The 20000-nt window shown below is 47.7% G+C and overlaps 1 protein-coding gene across 1 annotated transcript in view; it reads right to left on the reverse strand.

Moving 5' to 3' along the window:
- Positions 1-20000, reverse strand: part of AHCYL2 (adenosylhomocysteinase like 2) — a 99867-nt gene that overhangs the window by 36563 nt on the left and 43304 nt on the right. The window contains 1 exon segment of the mRNA XM_071734283.1: positions 3280-3388. Within this exon segment, the coding sequence (XP_071590384.1) occupies positions 3280-3388 (109 nt within the window).

Here is a 20000-nt window from a genome sequence, read left to right on the forward strand (position 1 = left end):
GCCTGGGCTTAAAAAAAAAAAAAAAAAAAAAAAAAAAAATCTCGAATGGAAAAAAAAAAAAAAGCATTTTTTGGTCATACCAAGCTCTTGTATATCAAGGACTCCAGCAGGATTAATTAGCTGCAGGAGGATTATTTCCTTGAGGACAGCTGGTCTGCCCAGAGGTTTCTTTAAAATCTTGGTTCTGGGGGCTGAAAGGTATTTTTTGAAATTAAAAAAAGGTGCTTTGATGGTAGCCAGCTTTTCCTAGGCAGATGTTTTTGGATTTTATATAGATGGGATTTTTATATAGATGATATATAGATATATATATATATATTTCTATATAGATGGTATTTTTATATAGATGGTATATAGATATATATTTTTTTTTATATATAAATGGTATTTTTATATAGATGGCAGCCAGCTTTTCCTAGGCAGGTGTTTTTGGGTTTTATATAGATGGGATTTTTATATAGATGGTATATAGATATATATATATTATTTTTTTTTATATAGATGGTATTTTTATATAGATGGCAGCCAGCTTTTCCTAGGCAGGTGTTTTGTTTTTTATATAGAATACAATCATGCATCTAGAATTGTGGTAATTAAATTAATTTTATTGGTGTAGTTCAAATATTCAAGATGAGGATCCTCTCACATTTGCATTTCTGGCATCATCACCAGCAAAAAAAAAAAAAAGGGGGGGCAACCCACTCTTGGAAGAGCCCAACTAAAGAGACAAAACTTTCTGCTTTGGGGCAGAACCTTTTTAAAATTATGGAACAGCAAGAGGAGGAAATCAATTACTTTTCAACAAGGATTTTCCCTGTTCCAATCCCATTTGCAGAGCCCACAGAACGTGGAGTTGGTGCCTAACACCCAATCCTAAACTGCCTGATCCTTCCCCAAAATCTTTGAGTCTGGGCTTTGCAGAAAGGGAAAGAATTTCTTGAAATTTAAGCCCAATTTTGCCTCCAAGGTTGCACTTTCCTTGGGCTGCAGCCCAAAGGAGCACCGTGGAGCATCCTTGGGTGGATAAACTCCTCCCAAATGGTGCAAAAAAAGCCCAAACCCCAATTAAAATCCTTGGTGAGAAAAATAATTCCTTTTAAATGAAGTGGAACAGCGACAGAAAATGGGTGGTTTATGCCAATTATGCATCAGAGACTTTTATTGCTGATTTGAGGAGCCAGACCAGCACGTCCTGATAGGATTTTAATTTTATTTCTGCTCCACATCAACCAAGTGACAAAGGTTTCATGTTCAGTGGGGTCTCTGGTGATTTTTCAAACACTCTGGGTTGGAAGGAACCCTTGGAGCTCATCTAGGCCAATTCCCCTCTCATGAGCAGGGACATCTTCAACCAGACCAGGATGCTCAGTGGGAGCAACTGGGCTGGTGGGAGCATCCCTGGCCATGCAGGGGGTTGGGAACTGGATGAGCTTTGAGCTCCCTTCCCACCAAAATAATAAAATAAAATAATTCTATGATTCCAGCCCCTTTCCCAGCTCCATTCCCTTCTCTGGTCACTCTCCAACCCCTCTCCAATCCTCTGGTCCTGAGGAGCCCAGAAGTAACCCCAAGATTCAAGGTGCAGCCTCCCCAGTGCCCAGGGACAATCCCTGTCCTTTCTCTCATTCACCCCAAACCCAAATTATTTCTTTTTTCACATCTGAGAGGGTGAGGACAGGAGGCACCTTGGAGCTCCTGTGCTCTCTGATGCTCCAGAATCCAGATATCTACCCAGGGTCTCCTCAAACATGCTCTGAGCTGCCAAGGATCCAAAACCTGTCCCCATGTGATGGAGAGGGATGAAGTAAAGGGCAGAACCCCCCCTGAATGCTCCTGATTCCCATGCCTGGGCCATAAAGCCAGAGCCCTGCAAGCCCCCAGCTACCTGAGAGCTCTGGATGATAAGAGAGTTTTGGAAGAAGAAAGACCCTGCTGGCTTTTCCTTCCCATCCAGGAGGAACAGAGCAACACCACCTCCTCCAGCTCCCAGTTCCTTACGTCTCCATTTTTTAAAAAAATCTTTGAACTGAAAGCTGATTTCTTCTGCATCTTCTTCAGGGGATCAGATGCATCAAGACATCAATTTGATCCCAATTCCTTCCTGTGATGGGCTCAGGACAGGAGCTGGGACCTAGGATATTTGAGGTATTAAGCAGGGTTTCCTTCCACGTGCCCAAGGATCCCACATGGATCTATCCCAAATAATCTGAGAGCACCCCTAATGACCTCTCCTTATTCCTGGAAAGCCACTGTCCTCACAGCCACTTCCTGAAGCAACACAAACTCCCCAGCACAGGACCAGCACTTCAGGACAGATTCAAACACAGAAAAGGGGACACTGGAAGGATACTGGTCCCAGTTGGATACTGGTCCCACATGGGTGCTCCTGGTCTAGAATTCAGCTGCAGGTCCCACCTGGGCTTATGATGTTTTTCCAGCTGGGCTGCTGAAGTTTCTACAAGCTGGGGAGTGTGGTGACACCAAGTTTTCTCAGCATTCTGTGGTCACAGTGGTTTATTTGCTGAATAAACCCCTGCCAGAGAGTGGCTGTGAAGTGCAGGGCAGCTTTGCCTTCTCCAAGGGGAAGTTTCAGATGGTTTTTCTCTCAAAGCTGTGCTCCTTCCTGCAGGGAAAAATGCCCACTTCCACCTGAAAGATGCCCATTTCCACCTGAAAAATGCTCATTTCCACCAAAGTTTGATTTCTTTATGTTAAATGGTTGGTGAATGGGGCACTCAGTGAAGCCAGGTGGCTTTTCACAGGGATCTCCCTTGGATTGGATTGGATTGTAGGGAATCTTCATGGACTGCTCTAGAAACGAAGCTTCTACATGAAAAATGTAGATTTTGAAATCTGAAATTATCAATTTTCCAAGAAAACAAAACAGTTTGAGCACCTGTGCAGCACAAAACCCTTTGCTGGGCCAGGTCCTCAAAGGAACAAACCTGGTGCTGGGGGTACCAGAACCTGAAGGATTTTGGGTAGTTCTGCACAACCACCAAATATTAGTCCAGACAAATCAAATTGCCAGAAACAACTTTCATAAATAAACCTGGGACATTAAAAAACCTTAAAAGTTAAAGAAGATGCAGCTGGCCACAGAACCATGGAACCTCTTGAGTTGGAAATGACCCATAAGCATCACGGAGCCCAACTCCCCGCTCCTGGCAGGAGGAGAACCAAACCCTGCACAGCTGGAAAAGATTTCAATTTGCTTTTAAACGACCTTAAACTTGTAATTAGGACAAGGGAGAGGAGCAAGGGAGTGCTGGTGCCCACCTGAGCTGTAGCTGTCTGTCGAGGACTGCGAGATGGAGCGGGAAAGCGAGCGGCGCCCGATCTTCGTGGGGCGTTTGTTGAACTCCTGCTTCTGGTCAGCAAACTGGATCTGTTGAAAGGAATCCTGAGTTTAGTCAGGGGGAAAAACCCAATGGTTTGAGACAGCAAATTGAAGCCCAGAACCCAAAGCCTTCAGTAGACACTGACACCACCTCAACTGCAGCTCCTGTTATTTCCCTGGGGGCAGAGCACGGAGTCGCCGACTTGGTTGAAGTTCAGACCCCCCACCAGATGTAGAGGTGTCAGTTTGTCTGGCAAACACCCAAAGCTCCTTTTTTAATCATACAGAATTAAAAAAGAAAGGGGGAAAAAAGACAACCTTCAAGTAACAAATGCCACTTCAGCAGAACTGTTGTTAAGAAATATTGGCAATCAGAGCCATCAGATCCATGGGTCAAGGCTGTTGGGAGCACAGACACGAGGAGGACACAAGTACTGAAGAGCATGGTGTTGAAGAGCACACAGTAAATTAAGGATGAGGCATCAAATGGTTTGGGTTGAAAGGTTCTTACAGATCACCCAGTGCCACCCCTGCCATGGGCAGGGACCCCTCCCCCAGCCCAGGGGGCTCCAAGCCCCATCCAACCTTCAACCCCTCCAGGGATGGGGCAGCCACAGCTTCTGGGGGCAACCTGGGCACCCAGGGGCTCAGCACCCTCACCCCAAAGAAATTCTCCCTCCCTCCCTCCCTGCCCAAGAAACAGAATCCTGGAATGGTTTGGGTTGGAAGAGAACTGAAAGCTCAGCTCATTCCAACCCCCCTGCCATGGGCAGGGACACCTCCCTCCCAGATTGCTCCAAGCCCCATCCAACCTGGCTTTGAACACTGCCAGGGATGGGGCAGAGACTCTTTTCCTGGGCAACCTGGTTCTAAAGCTCAGCACCCTCACCCCAAACAATTTCTCCCTCCCTCCCTCTCTCCCTGCCCAAGATCTCCTCTCCATCTCCCCTCTCCCAGCTGCAAACCCTTCCCCCTCGCAGGGTCCCATCCCTCCAGGCCCTTGTCCCAAGTCCCTCCCCAGCTTTCCTGGAGCCCCTTCAGGCACTGGAAGGTGCTCTGAGGTCTCCCCATGGGATCCTTCTCTTCTCCAGCCTCAACACCCCCAACTCTCTCAGCCTGGCTCCAGAGCAGAGCTGCTCCAGCCCTCCCAGCAGCTCCAGGGCCTCCTCTGCACTGGCTCCAACAGCTCCGTGTCCTTCTGCTGCTGGGGACCCCAGAGCTGGACACAGCTTTACCCCAGGGGGGGCTCCCCAGAGCCCAGCAGAGGGGGACAATCCCCTCCCTGGGGATGCAGCCCAGGACATGGGGGGTTTGATGCCTCTCTTGAGCTTCTCCTCACCCCACACCCCCAAGTCCTTCTCATCCATCCATCCATCCATTCTCCACCCAGCCTGGATTTCTGCTGGGAATTGCCCCAATATGTCAAACAGCAACCTGCTCAACCCAAGAAGAAGAATCCATCCTGTTTCACTTCACTGATCCCTAAGGAATGAGAACCTCAGGAATGTTTGTGAAGCTCCAGGGACTGAGCACAACCAGGCTCAGCCCTGCCCGTGTTAAACTGTGATAACTGCCAAGCTGAGAGAAAAATATTTATTTTGAGTCAACAAAGCTGATCTGCCCCAAAGCATGCAGAGGACACAAGTGAAGAAGTGTCCCATTTATCCAGGCACTGCTATTTATGGAAGAACCTCTTTCTCCCAGTCCCAATTTATTCCTCCCCTTGGTTGAACAGAAGAGCCAAATAATCAGGATTTCCTTCCTCCAAACTGCCCAAGTCCAGGTTTTCACATCAACCAACCATCCCTGGAGGTATTCAAGGTCAGGTTGGATGGGGCTTGGAGCAACCTGGGCTGCTGGGAGGTGTCCCTGGATTGTCCAGTTGGAACTGGATGAGCTTTAAGGTCCTCTCCAACCCAAACCCTTCCATGATTCCTGCTGATTCAGTCAAGGAGCATTAATTAGGGTTGCCTCATCCCTGGAACTTTTGTGGACACTTTGGATGAGGCTTGGAGCAACCTGGGCTGCTGGGAGGTGTCCCAGTTGATGCAGATGGGTTGGACTGGATGCTCTTTAAGGTTCCTTCCAACCCAAACCAGTCTGTGACTCCCTGATCTGCTCTAACAGATGATTATTAATAACTTTACACCAGAAACTCAACCCTCCTGTACCCCGTTGATGTGCACCTGGGGTTGTCCTTGACTCTGCTTCTCTGCTCACATCAGCACCAACCTTCAGTGAGTGACCCCAAAAAGCTTCACCAGCACCTGGCACATTTCAAGAGGCACTAAAACCACCCAGAGTCCACCCCAGGGACACAGCACACCCCAAAACCACCCCAGCAGCTCCGTGTCCCTTTTGATTCTCTTCATGTGTGGCTACTGGGCCATATGGGAGAGGTTGCCCAAAGGGGTGGGAGATGCCTCATCCCTGGCATCATTCAAGGTCAGGTTGGATGAGGCTTGGAGGAACCTGCTGTGGTTGAAGGTGTCTGCAGGTTGGTCTGGATGACCTTTAGGGTCCCTTCCAACCTAAAGTATTCCTGATTCTCTCTCAGGTGGATTGGAAACATAACTTCCAACTGGTTCTGTGATTCTATGAAATCAAAATTTCCTTGGGCTTTGCTGGGGACATAAAGTGACTCAGTTTGGTGCAATGAGAGTTAAATATTTACATCTCCAAAATAATGAGTGCCATCAATTGAGTCCACCAAGTAACCCCTGGGGGTACTTTGAGAAGTTACAGAAGTTTTGAGAAGCTCCAGAGCTGGTCCCCAACTTTTTGGGTCAGTAAGTGAAAATAAAAGGTGATGGGGGTCTCAGGTGGGTAACTGAGTCTCAGGTGACCCAGGGCAATCAGCCCCAGCTCCTGGGGAGGGAAGGACTTAAATGAGGGTTTGCAGCAGCACCTGGAAGCTTTTTCTTTTTTATCTGCTAATCCTAAACCAAACAGAATAAAACCAGATCACAGACACATGGGGGAGAAAAAAAACCCCACACCCAACTCATATTACAGCCAAGAGCTGCAGTGCAGATTAAAACCCCTGGTCCCAGGGGGATGGGGTCTTCACACACACCCCCCTCCAATTTTTTTATTCCTTTTCTAAGGAGCTGTTGACCTAAAATAACATCTTTTTTTTTTTTTTCTTTTTTTTCCCCCAACTAGGACAAAATCCCCTGACAACTGAGCAGCTTCCTCAAAGCATTCAGGTTATTTGTGCGAAACGACGCTCTTGGCAAAGCGAGGGAGGCTGAAGCTTAACAAAGGGTGGGTAATTTGTATTCTAATTAACATTTTCCTTTCCTGCATCCTCTCTTCAAGGATTTTCAACACAACTGGGTTGGTAAAGTTGGTAATTGCACCCAGAACTCTGGAAGTGCCTCCACGCGCAGCGCGGATGGGCGAGAACGCGCCGAAAAGCGACGTCGTGGACCAAATCAGGCAGAACCAGAGCTAGATTTTATATTAACCCAAGGACTTAAACCCTTTAAAAGCTGCCACAAGCTGGGGTGAACTTCAGCTGAGCAGGGCAAGAGGTGGAAGGAGGCATCAGAAGAGGCAAAACCTCAGGAAAGGTGTCCACCAGGTCAACGCTCAAGTCCGCTCTTAGCAAGCGTTGACCCTTCCCAACGTCTTTGGTTTTTTCCAGTTGACACCCAGGGAGATCTGGCAGGGCTGGATGCTGGGATTTGATTTATTTGAGACATGGCTTTCACCTAGTGCTGGGTTTTGTATCTGCTGGACATGGGAAGGGTGCAAATTGCTGGCAGGAACATACCCTCAGGCCAGGTCCCACAACGTATCTTCCATTTTAGAGCTGAAACCTCAGAACTGTGAATTTGAGCCAGAAGGAGAAAACCCAGCCTGGTTTCCCCAGCCCAAAACTTGGGTTTAAATCAGAGCAAAAGGCACAAAGTGACCAATGACACACCACGTTCAAGCCAGGCTGGAAAGAAGGAATTTAAGACCAGGATATGCAAGAAGGGGATGAGGACAGGGATTTTGTTCCAGGTTGAACTCGTTCAGCTCAGACTGACCCATTTCTGAAGGCAACAGCCAACTTTGCACAGGCTGAAGCTCAAAGAAGAGAGGGTGAAGCCTTGGAGAGCTGCACCACTTGGGTTTTGGGGTCCAACCTGCTCCACAGTTACTCAGACATTGCTGTTTTCAACCTCTACCAGGAAAAAAAAAACACAAGAACAACCCAAGCTGGAAAACCTCCAGCAGCAGAAGGGGTTAATGACTTCTAAATGCAGGTGTGTGCTGGTTACATTTCAAATGAGCTAAGCCTCACTTCAACCCGGGCTTTCCAGCAGGAAGGGCTGATCTGTGCTACTTCACCAAGCAAAAAACAAAAAAAAACCCCAACATCTCGCTGGCCAAGGTTCCCATGGGCAAAGAACCTGCTCACAAACCCACCAACTCCTCTGCAGAACAACCCCAGAGCAACACCTCGGGCTCAACACCTCAAAAATTCTACTGAAAAAACAAAATAAAAAATGAAGAGGAGTCCCCTGGAGAGCTTCTCTCAGCCTGGATGGAGTCAGCTCCAGAAACTGGAGGCAAGAGTAAGGCAGGGAGGGAAAACGAAGAGGGTGGAGAGAAACAGATGGATTTTTTACATAGCAAAAAAATTAAAAAATTATTAGTAGGGTCCTAAGGACTGCCCTCACCTGGGCTTTACTCCCAGAATCTCCATTGATGTTGTATTTCTTCTTGTTGGGCATGGTGCTGGTGCTGGTGGCATCACCCACGGGTCCCTCGGTGCCGTCTCCGGCCGGGGCAGAGCCTGCCCCCCCATTTATACCTCCCCAGCTGCCTGCTCTGGTTTCAGCTGCTGGGTGGAGGGAGAGGGAGGGAAAAGGGAACTGCTTGGATTTTTTTTTTTTTTTTTGACTCCCTGGGTTTGTGGCGTTGGGTTATTTTTTTTGTTGTTGTTGTTGTTTTGGCAGGAAAGGACCCCAAGACTTAATGAGGCGTCCTGCTGAACAAGCTCTGCTTCTGTTTCAGGTTGGATCACAGCCTTTGCCTGACCTCTGGGCAGTTTCTGGACGTGGCCTGGCTTGTGTGTGCATAACAAAAGCTGATTTATATAACCAGGACATTTCCCTGCTCGCTATAATTAACTTGCTAATTAGGTGCTTTTATTTTTTTTTTTTTTTTTTTTTTTTTTTTTAATAAACTTGGGTTCTCTCCCTCCTCCATCCCCACTTTCCTCTCCCCCCAGTGTCAGATGATTATGCTGAGGGAGCCTCATTAGAAGAAAATGAATTAATGAGCAACTGGAAGGCATTTGTTAACTGGGAAAGTGGGGTTTAATTAATGCAGATCCTTTGTGTGTGTCCCCCCCACCCCGGCAGCAAGTGCAGAGGATTTGTCCTTGGTCTTTGGAAGGGTCCAAGCCTTGACACCCCTCCTGCTGTCCCCATGGGGGTTCCTCTCAGAAACATCAAATCCTACCAGGGTTTGGGTGGGAAGGGAGCTTTAAAGTCAATTTATCCAACCTCCCCACCATGAGCATCTCCAGCTCTGAGCCCCATCCAACCTGACCTCAAATGGTACCAAAGATTGGGCACCTTCCACCTTTCCGAGCTGCCTGGAGCAGTCTCACCCCCCTCATCATCAAAAAATTTTTTCCTTTAGCTGTATCCAGCCTCTTCCCACCCTACAGGTATCTCCTGCAGCAGAAAAAGGGTTGTGGGTGACCCCAGAGAGATGCTGATGCAGCAGTAGGGTTTGGGAAGCCAGGTGTTTTGCTACGTGGATGTTCTGCTACACTTTTTTTTAATTTAATTTAATTTAATTTAATTTTATTTTATTTTATCTTATGTTATTTTATTTTATTTTATTTTATTTTATTTTATTTTATTTTATTTTATTTTATTTTATTTTATTTTATTTTATTTTATTTTATTTTATCTTATTTTATTTTATTTATTATTTAATGGTTGGAGCTGTTATCCAAAGAATTTTGTCCCTGACAATCTACCCAAGACAACTCCCATGGAGAACCTCAACCCTGAAGATGAAGGGGAGCATCACCACCAAAATATGCAAAAAAATCTCCCCTCCAGCTCCATCTCTTGCCATGCACACCTGCTTTTAAAGAATTTACCACTGGTTTGATAGAATATTGTGCAGATTTGACCTAAAATTGCTCCTCAGTGGTTGTCACTGCTGTCCAGTGGGTGAGGAAGATGCTGCCAAGGCAACTTTGCTCCAAGTCCTTCTCCAAATATTTCCTGCAGGAGCCACAGTGGCATTTTATGTCTCCAAGGCTGATGTCAAAGAATCCACTAAAAAAAAAGAGTAAAAATCCCTGAGCTGGACACAAGCAACATCTGCTTTCTGGAGAGGAAAAACCAGAATTCCCAACTTTAATGAATCCGTCGAGTGGAAAATGGAAATACAGATTATTCCCACTGTGGAAATGTGCTGGGAGAGCTGAGGTTGGGTTTAGCATCACTTGCCTCAGGTGATACTAAAGCCCAAGTTGTGTTTTCAAGGTGAGTTTTTAAGTTTTAACATTATTGATCATTCTTTTCATGCCAAAGCCTCAGGGAGGTGCTACTTCAGCTGCAGGGGATTTATCTAAAAGCTTCCAAAAGGGGGTTTGAGGCTCACCTGGATGGTACCACCAAAGCACAAACTACTTTTCCAGGAGGTGAGCACAGCAAGATACTTAAAGCAAACAGCTTTTCCTGGGAAAAAAGGCAAAAAAGTAAAAAAGCCCTTTTTTTTTTTTTTTTTTCCAGCCAAGACTGAGTTGAAGACTAAAACTAAGAACCTCGATTCTATAAAAATGGCACAAAACTCAAGTTCTTTCCTGCCCCAGCTCAGGTATCTTCTGCAAATCATACCTCAGTTGTAATCCAGCTCAATCTTTAAATAAAACCATGTTTAATCCTTGTAAAATCCTATTTATCACTATAATGCACCAAACAAGTTATTAAAAATCTGCTTTTTCATCGTGGTTGGAGACCAACCCTCCCGCAGCCTCTCACTGCAGCCACCCTGTGGGTTCCCAGCATTTTCTACTCTTTTTCAAAATTGCCAAAGGAAACCTTAAAATACATTTGACAGCCACAAAACCCCTGAGTGCTTGTGCAACGTGCAAGAGGAACCAAAATCCTAAATTCTCAGAGCCTTTTAATTCTGCAAGAGCAGCGATTTTCTTGTCTTAGAATTTATTCTTAGCTGGGGATGCTTATATTTTTTTTTTTTTAAAGGATCAAAGGGAGAAAGGAAAAAAAAAAAATGCAGGTTTTTTTGTGATGAAGCTGACAGTTTGTAAATCCACCTGCAACAAACCTGGGACTAAAAAGCAAGTTATGGAGCTAATAAAATCCACCCCAAAGAGCAGGTTGGGTTTGTGGTCTCCAAGAGCTGCCACCACTTGGTTATTCATGTCCCAAACTGCCTGGGAAGTCTTTTCCCAATGGAAAAAACTCTTCATCTCTCCGTGATTTCAAGTGACAACATTAATTTATTCTTTTTTTTTTTTAATAAAAACGGCAAAGATCACAAGGGAAATAATTTGGCAGCTGTTGGAGGGGACCCTCACCACTGCTCTGCTGTCCCACCAGAACTCAGGGCTGGCAGCTCCCAGCCCCAACCTCCTCCTCCTGCCTTCTCATCCCTTATTCAGGAAGGAAAAGCTGCCTCCCCCCAGCACCCCACCTCCTGATCCTGATCCTCCACCTCCTGATCCTCCACCTCCTGCTCCAATTTCCCCCGTGAAACCAGAGATCCCACCCGGGATCTGAAAGGCACCTGAGAAGAGACCTCCCCAGGGATGTCCTTCCCCCATCCCTCCCTCTCTCCTTTCCTCCCTCTTTCCTTTCCCTCATCCCTCTCACCTTTCCTCCCTCTCTCCTTTCCCCCATTCCTCTCTCCTTCCCTCCTTCTTCTCTCCTTTCCTCCCTCCCTCTCTCCTTCCCTCCTTCTTCTCTCCTTTCCTTTCTCCCTCTCTCCTTTCCTCCCTCCCTCTTTTCCTCCCTCCCTTTCTCCTTTCCTCCCTCTCTCCTTTCCCCCCTCCCTTTCTCCTTCCCTCCCTCCTTCTCTCCTTTCCCCTCTCTCTCTCCTTTCCCCTCTCTCTCTCCTTTCCTCCCTCTCTCCTTTCCCCCCTCCCTCTCTTTTCCTCCCTCCTTCTCTCCTTTCCTCCTTCTCTCCTTTCCCTCCTCCCTCTCTCCTTTCCTCCCTCTCTTCTTTCCTCCTTCTCTCTCCTTCCCCCCCTCCCTCTCTCCTTCCTCCCTCTCTCCTTTCCTCCCTCCCTCTCTCCTTTCCTCCTTCTCTTTCCTCCCTCTCTCCTTTCTTCCCTCCCTCTCTCCTTTCCTCCCTCTCTCCTTTCTTCCCTCCCTATCTCCTTTCCTCCCTCTCTCCTTTCCTCCCTCTCTCCTTTCTTCCCTCCCTCTCTCCTTTCCTCCCCTCCACCACCCTTTGAGCTCTCTCCAGGCCTGGAATTATCTGCAAAACCTCAGCTTCAACATCTCAGGCAGCTCCTGTTCTCCCAATCCACCTCCTGAGCCCAGATCATACGGCTCCAAGAAAAGGACTCTGCAAACCCATTAATTAATCCCACCATTAATTCCACCAGTAATTCCACCATTTCAGATGCCCCAAATTAATACCTGACCCTGATGAAGCTGCTCACTCAGCCAAAAAACTTTCACTGGAGCTCCAAGTGGTTCAGATTCCAGCTCTCCAGACAAAAGGTCACAGCTCCAGGATTAACCCCCACACCTTTAACCCTTTGGCTCCTGAAAAACCACCTGAGGTTAATTAATTAACCTGGTTAATCAGGTTAATTTTACCTGCAGGACTTGGGACAGCAAGGATGGGAACAAAGAGTCCCCCAGCCAGGGCCAAAGAGGTTTCCAAGAGTGCTGGAGGTTGAAGCCACTGATTTTTGGAGACCACCAGGGCTGGATCCACGGTGCAGACTCAGTCCAGAACATTTCTAACTCATGTTCAACCTTGGGCTGAGGTTGTGTCCAGCACAACCATCAGATCCTGGCTTCAAACACCTCAAATGATTTTATTTTACCAAGACAGAGACAGATTTTGATCCTCAGCCCTCCAAGGACCAAATTGTGGCCCATGGGTTGCATCCCAGCAGCTGAGACTCACTCTGAGTTTACCTCTTGTTTCAGTAATAATCCTCTGGGATTCCACAGCAGGTGGAAAACCTTCTAGACATAAAATTAAAAGTTCTTCCAGCATCTCAGAGCTCACTGCCCTAGAGGACACTTCCCTGGTAGGAACAGCAGCACCGACACCCAGCACCCAACCAGGATGAGCATGGGTGGCACCTCTGTAACTGCTGGGAAGAGGAAGGAGAAATCTTTTAAGAAAGGAAATAAGAAACACCTAAAGCAGGCAGGAGAAAGAGAGAAACCAGCTGTAAAAAAAAAACATCCCTTGGTCCACCCCTGGCAGCCCCACAAGAAGAGAGGAAATGGTTCCTTCCACATTCAGCTTCCAACAAAGGGGTAACTTGGGGGTTATAATTAAAAAAAAAATGTAGGAGCTCCAAGGTTGGGATGGAAAGAGGTTTGCAGGGATGCTTCATCCCTGGAAACACCCAAGGTCAAGGTTGGATGAGGCTCTGATGTCCCAGGGGGGATGGAGATGACTTTCCAAAATTCCTCCCCACCCAAACCATCCTTGGAGGCCACAAAACCCTTCAGTCCTCACATGGATTGTTTCCCTCAGCAGCTACAAACCTGAAACCACCAAAAACCTCCCCAAGAAGGCACCAGGTCCCAAGAGCATTTCTGCCTGGTGTGCTCACTGCCTGCAGGCTTGCAGAAAACTCCCAAAATTCACCATTTCCCCTCTTTTTGAGGGATGAGAAATTCATGTCCCACAGCTGCCTGCAGAAGTTCATCCCTGCCTGCTCCAGAGGTGTTTGATGTCACCAATAAATCCAAACTGTAGAGAATTTGAGAAATTGAGGGTTTTACCCAGTAAAGGGAGGCACTGGGGTCCCTAATTAGACTCACAGTTAATTAATTCAGCTTTGCTCAGGTCTGCAAAACTCCAAACCTCCATCTCCATCACAAACTGACCCCCTGCCCATCTGCTCCCAAGCATCAGAGTCTCAAAAAAATGGGAGAACTTTTATTTTCAGCTGCTCTTTCACAAAGTGACACAGAAAAGATGATGATGATGGTATTTCTTATTATTATTATTCATTAGTAATATTTTTTTTTTTTAATATTTGGTTAGAAATATCTGGTTTACTGTGGTAAAAGCAGCTCCTTGGTTAAGGAGGTTGAGACATAAAATGCTGCTTGAAGTAATGACCTTAGAGATAATGAGCATTTTAAAGCTAATTATTACTTGAAATGTGGTTGTTTGCTCCCGGGCTGTCCTGAGAAGCCCCATAAAATGCAAATGAGTCAGGTTAAAATCCTGATTAAAAACATTGCCAGAGGACCTAAGCCTGAGCCCTTTGTGGATGGAGTTTGCTGCCACAGCAGCTTTAAAGCAGCTCTAAAATCACCCCCCACGTCACAAAAGGAAATTGCTGTGGCAAAAAAAATCCTTCTGTTTAAATATTTAAATAAAATTTCTGTCATCTGGCCCCCAACCCCAGCAAAAATGCACAAAGGAGAAAAATATGCAGAGGGATGGATCCACAGGGAGAGGTTTGCTGCTTGTTTTTAAGCAGAAATCTGTATATTTGCAATTTGGAGCCCTCCCCAAAAATCAGGGATTTTGCAATCAGGACTTCCCAGAAAAATCTGTATTTTTGCAATGAGGACCCTCAAAAAAAAATCCACGTTTGAAGCCACAGGATGAGAAGGTGATCACTATTAACCCCTAAATGTAAAAATTCCTTCCTCCATTTGTGGACCTGGATGTGGCACAAATTGAGTGAAAGCTGCAAGAATCACAGAGTATAAAAACCCAGTGAGACAAGGAAAGAGAAAATGGGATTTTAGGGAAAGAAAATCCCTAAAGCTTAAGAAAGTGATCCTGGGGGGTTGGTAATTTTTGTTCTTAAAGGGGAAATAATGAAGTTCTGTACAGACTCTGCAGGTAAAGATCAAAGCAGATGAACACCTTGCTGGGTGTCTGAGAACACCAACTCCTTATTCCAGCCATCAAAGTATTTTTAGAAGAACTACCAAGAGGGACAACTTCAAAAATAGAAATGAGGGAAAAAAAAAAATAAAAAATCTGAGCAGAAACCTTGAAAGATTTCATGAATATTAACAGAATCTCAGTGTTTCTGAAGCACCACGAGCAGTTGGAGACCCTGGGGGGACACGTGAAGCCCAACCTCGACATGCAACCTTCTGCCTTGCTTTTTTGGAGCAATGTCATGGTATTTTCAGCTGCTTGGGGATTTCTTTCCACCAGAGAAGCAAAGCAGAGGGATTTTTATTTTTTTTTTTAATATTCTTGGTAGGCTTTAAGCTCTTTAACCCACCAAACCCAAGCTGCCCTGGAGGGCGTCTTCAGTTTCGGAGGTTTTGTTCCAACACCAGAAGCTACACAGAGGTTAAAAATTTAAGCAGGTGAAAAGGTAACCAGAGAATCCTGGAATGTCAGGGTGGCAAAAACCTCAAGGATCATCCGTTCCAAGTCTAATAATAATTTTAATGCTGGTCCTGATGAAATGCAAAGTCTCCTGGAACACACTGAAAAGCTTCTCCTGCTTCTCCCCACCGCTATTCCCAACTCCTCACCGCTGCTCCCAAATTCTTCTAAAAATTAGGTTTTTAGATAATAAATCTGCACGAAGGGGTGGCCCAGGGGGGACCCTTCCCTCCACGATGTCACCATTTTCAGCGAGGCTGCAGAAGCCAAAGGCTGAGGCTGAGGATGCCAAAGAGACCTCGTTAACACCGGACTGAACTCCCGATGAGGAGCAGCGAGCCCTGGAGCTCCTTCCAGCAAGGAAGAAGCCACCACCTGGAGAAGTTCTGGTTAAAAGAAGAACCTAAAGAACTCACCATCCACTGGGGGAGGTGGAAAGCTGAGGAGTTGGCATTGCCATCCCACTGCTCCATGGCTGAGACTCTCCAGGCTCCCGTTGCCTCGGATGCGGCGGGGATGCGGCAGCCCAGCCCCCTCCTTGGGCAAACCTTCTCCTGGCTGAGCTTTTCCTTAGGAACCAACCTGGTTATCCAAGTGCTGAGGGGTGAGATGAGCAGCTCAGTTCCTCAGGTCTGTTCTGAGACCCACGCTGGGTGGAAATGCTGGGATCCAGCCCATTTTTGCAGCTGGGATTCTGTGACGATCCCGGCTCTGCTCCAGGTGAGAGCCAAGAACAAGTAAGAGCAACCTCCCTTGTGGCATGGAAGAGACATCCATCCATCCATCCATCCATCCATCCATCCATCCCTCCATCCATCCCTCCATCCATCCCTCCATCCATCCATCCCTCCATCCATCCATCCCTCCATCCATCCATCCCTCCATCCATCCATCCCTCCATCCATCCCTCCATCCATCCATCCCTCCATCCATCCCTCCATCCATCCATCCCTCCATCCATCCATCCATCCATCCATCCATCCATCCCTCCATCCATCCCTCCATCCATCCCTCCATCCATCCCTCCATCCCTCCATCCATCCCTCCATCCATCCATCCATCCCTCCATCCATCCCTCCATCCATCCCTCCATCCATCCCTCCATCCATCCATCCCTCCATCCATCCATCCATCCATCCATCCATCCATCCATCCATCCATCCATCCCTCCATCCATCCATCCCTCCATCCATCCCTCCATCCATCCATCCATCCATCCATCCATCCCTCCATCCATCCATCCATCCATCCATCCATCCATCCCTCCATCCCATGTCTCCAGCCCATGTCTCCAGCCCAGCATCACCAGAATTCCAAGGGGCAGGACAGGGAGCAGGAAGAGGCAGGGCTGGATTTAGGGGTCACCCCCCGGAGGAGGGGACTTTGGCACCACCAAAACCTTGGAATGCAGCTTCCAAGGAAAGAGCACAGGGACACCTCAAAGCCCAAAGGGCTTCCAGCTTCACACTCGATGTGGTTGGAATGAACTTCCCAAATCCTGTGCTCAGAGCAGAGGAATCCTTTGGAATGATTTGCATTGGAATAACTTCTTCCAGCCTGGTGGGGCTGCAGCTCCCTCTGCTGAGCACGTTCAGCCCCTGCTCTGCAGAAGGAGAAGAGGAAAAAAAATGAAGATTCTGTAGCCAGAGAGACCAGGGAGGGATCTCCTGCTCCTGCCGGGAGACTTTTCCATGGGCAGCAGCTCCAAAGGTTCCAAACAAAGCTTTGGCACTTTGCAGCGCTTGAAAAGAGTCTGAAATCGGGTGCAGCCACACAAAATAATGAAGGATTTCACCCTCAGGAATGCAGAATCCTCTTTTCTGAGCCTGTTTTGTAGCTCCTCAGGCTGGGGGGGAAGAGAAGGTGGAGCTGGAGATGCCCATGGAAGCATCTTCACCATCTTCTTCACTATCATCTTCATCATCATCTTCACCTTCTCCACCAGGAAGGTGCAGCAGCTCGTCAGCCCACACATTCCCTTTACTTTCCTTCCTTTCCCTTTACATTCCCTTTTTTTTTTGGGTGAAAACAGACACGACCCTCCCTTCACTGCCTTCCTCCTATTCTGCTCTTTGCCATCAAGCAAGGAACTTGGCTTGGGAGGCACCAAGGGGCCTGAAGCAGAGGGATGGACAGGAGAAGTTCCCAGCTCCCCTTCCTTGCTCTGGTGAACAATTTAAATACCAGAAATTTTGGAGTTTCTGGCTAATTCAGGAGGCTCTGGGTAAAAACAAGTCCAAGAGACATCACTTAAACCTTCTGGGCAAACACCAGGCACAGCTTAAGATGAGCAAAAAACCTTTTGTCTGCATCCCCACCCAAGTCCACTGGGATCAGCAAATCATGGAATCATTTGGGTTGGAAAAGACCTTTAAAGCCAAGAGAGCCAAGAGCCCAAGGCCACCCCCACCCCATGTCCCTCATCCCCAGGGTCTGAAACCCCCCCAGGGATGATGGGGACTCCAGCCCTGCCCTGGGCAGCCTGGGCCAGGCCCTGACAACCCTTTCCAGGGAGAAATTCTTCCCCAGCTCCAACCTAAACCTCCCCTGGCACCACTTGAGTTGTGCCAAAAGTTCCTCTTGGCCCATCCCTTGTTCCTTGGGAGCAGAGCCCGACCCCCCCTGGCTCCAACCTCCTCTCAGGGGGTTGCAGAGAGCCAGAAGGTCTCCCCTCAGCCTCCTCTGCTCCAGGATCAGCACCCACAGCTCCCTCAGCTGCTCCTCACAACTTCTCCAGAACCTTCTCCTTGCTCTCCAGCCCCTTCTCCATCTTCTCCAGACCCAGGTCCATCAGCTGCTCCTCCTCAGAAGTTTTTCAGATCCTTCTCCTTGTTCACTAGACCCTTCTCCATCTTCTCCAGAACCTTCTCCTTACTCTCCAGCTCCTTCTCCATCTTCTCCAGACCCTCCTCCTTTCTCTCCAAACCTTCTCCTTACTTTCCAGACCTTCTTCTTCCTTTCCAACCCCTTCTCCATCATCTCCAGACCCTTCTCTTTATTCTCCAAACCTTCTCCTTTCTCTCCAAGCCTTCTCCTTACTTTCCAGACCCTTCTTCTTTCTCTCCAGACCTTCTCCATGCTCTCCAGATCTTCTCCATCTTCTCCATACTCTCCTCCTTCCACTCCAACCCTTTCTTCATCTTCTCCAGACCTTCCTCCATACTCTCCAGACTTTCTCTTTACTTTCCAAACCTTCTCCTTCCTCTCCAACCCCTTCTCCATCTTCTCCATCCCCTCCTCCATCTTCTTCAGCCCCTCCTCCACACTCTCCATCCCCTTCTCCTTGCTCTCCAGCCCCTTCCCCAGCTCCATTCCCTTCTCTGGACACTCTCCAGCCCCTCAATCTCCTTCTGCTCCTGAGCTCCCCAGAACTGACCCCAGGATTGGGGGTGCAGCCTCCCCAGTGCCCAGCACAGGGGGACAATCCCTGCCCTGCTCCTGCTGCCCACCCCACTGCTGAGCCCAGCCCAGCCCAGTCAGGATCCTGGTGGCCACCTTGGCTACCTGGGCACATCCTGAGCTCCTGTCCAACCCCTTTTCACCAACTCTTCTGGTGAAAAGGAGACTTCCTCTGGGCACTTTCCAGCCATCACCCCAACCCTGGAGCATTGCCTGGGCTTGGTGTGACCCCTGTAGCTGCTGATTTCCAACATCATCACTCAAATCAATGCTCATTGCTTAAAAAAAAAACCCCAAAACCCCAAAGATCCCAGCAGGAATGCTCAGTGTCAGCACCAGGAACAGCACAAACACTTAGGAGAAGCTTTTTCCAAAGTTCAGCAGGGAGGTGATGTGGCCATGGGACCAAACAGACCAAGGATATTCTTTTCTTGTGGAATATTTCCCAGCAGGGAACAGACCTGGGTCAAACCCCAGTGACCATACAGCTACCTGAAAGCTCACCAGGACTGAAGCTTTGAGCAGAGAAAAAAAAAAAAAAAAAAGTAATTATTGTTTAAAAAAACCACAGAAATAGGTGGCTTGAGGTGGCTGCTGAGAAGCTGGGTGAGATTTAATGAGAGGTGTTGGAGCAGAAAGACAACCAGGAGGTGTGCTGGGTGATGGAAGAACAAAGTGAGCAGAAAAAAATGGAAAATGATGGCTGCAAAATCCCTGAGCAGACACGAGGGGGAGCGAGAACCCAAGGAAAAGGGAAAAAATTCCCAAGTTTCAACTTTCGGCAAAGAAAAAAAAAAAAAAATGAGTGGAAACTGGAGGGGTTTGGAGGAAATCCTGAGAACCTGCACGGTGCAAACTCCTTGGTGGGGATTGGCAGGAGATTCTTGGGCTTTGGGCTTTGCCTGTGGGACATGGAGTGTCCTGGATCCTAAAAAACCCAGAGGTCTCCATCCCTGGTTTTAGGGAGAAGTCCCACAGGCAGCACCCATCCCCTTCCCTCCCCAGCCCAGCAAGGTGTTGGTAATCAGGAAAACTTAAACCCCACCAAATGCTTCTCTGGAATGGTCCCCAAATTCTTGTAAATCCCCATCACCCCCATCATCCCCATCACCAGAATCCCCCACTGAGCCACCTCTGTCTGGTTTTCAATGAAAGGAAGAGAAATTTTCCCATTTTAAAGCCTCCTGACAGCTTCAGAACATCCTGCACAGGCCTGGCAGAATTTCTGCAGAGCTGTTTTACAGACTACCAGTTTACCACAAATATTTTTTAACCCTGGACTCCAGAGACCACGGAACGAGCATCTTCTAGAATCATAAAATCATTTTGGTTGGGAAAAAAAAAGGACTTTAAGATTATCCAGTCCAACCCTGAACCCAGCAGTGCCCCCACCCCATATCCCTCATCCCCACATCCCCAAAAAACTCTGAAACCCCTCCAGGGATGATGGGGACTCCAGCCCTGCCCTGGGCAGCCTGGGCCAGGCCCTGACAAATCATTTGGTTCAGAATTTTCACCTAATATCAAATCTCTCAAAACCCTGGTACAACTTGAGGCCATTTTCTCTTGTAACTTGGGAGAAGAAACCAAAACCCATCTGGCTGAAACCTCCTTCAGGCACAAAAAGCCAACAGGACACTTGCCACAGAGAAGAGAAAACTTTGGACACGTTTCCAGGTTGGCAGGGACTCAAGGAATTGACCTCCCAGGA

Source organism: Heliangelus exortis, chromosome 1 (genome assembly GCF_036169615.1).
Source record: "Heliangelus exortis chromosome 1, bHelExo1.hap1, whole genome shotgun sequence".
In the NCBI taxonomy this organism is placed as follows: domain Eukaryota; kingdom Metazoa; phylum Chordata; class Aves; order Apodiformes; family Trochilidae; genus Heliangelus; species Heliangelus exortis.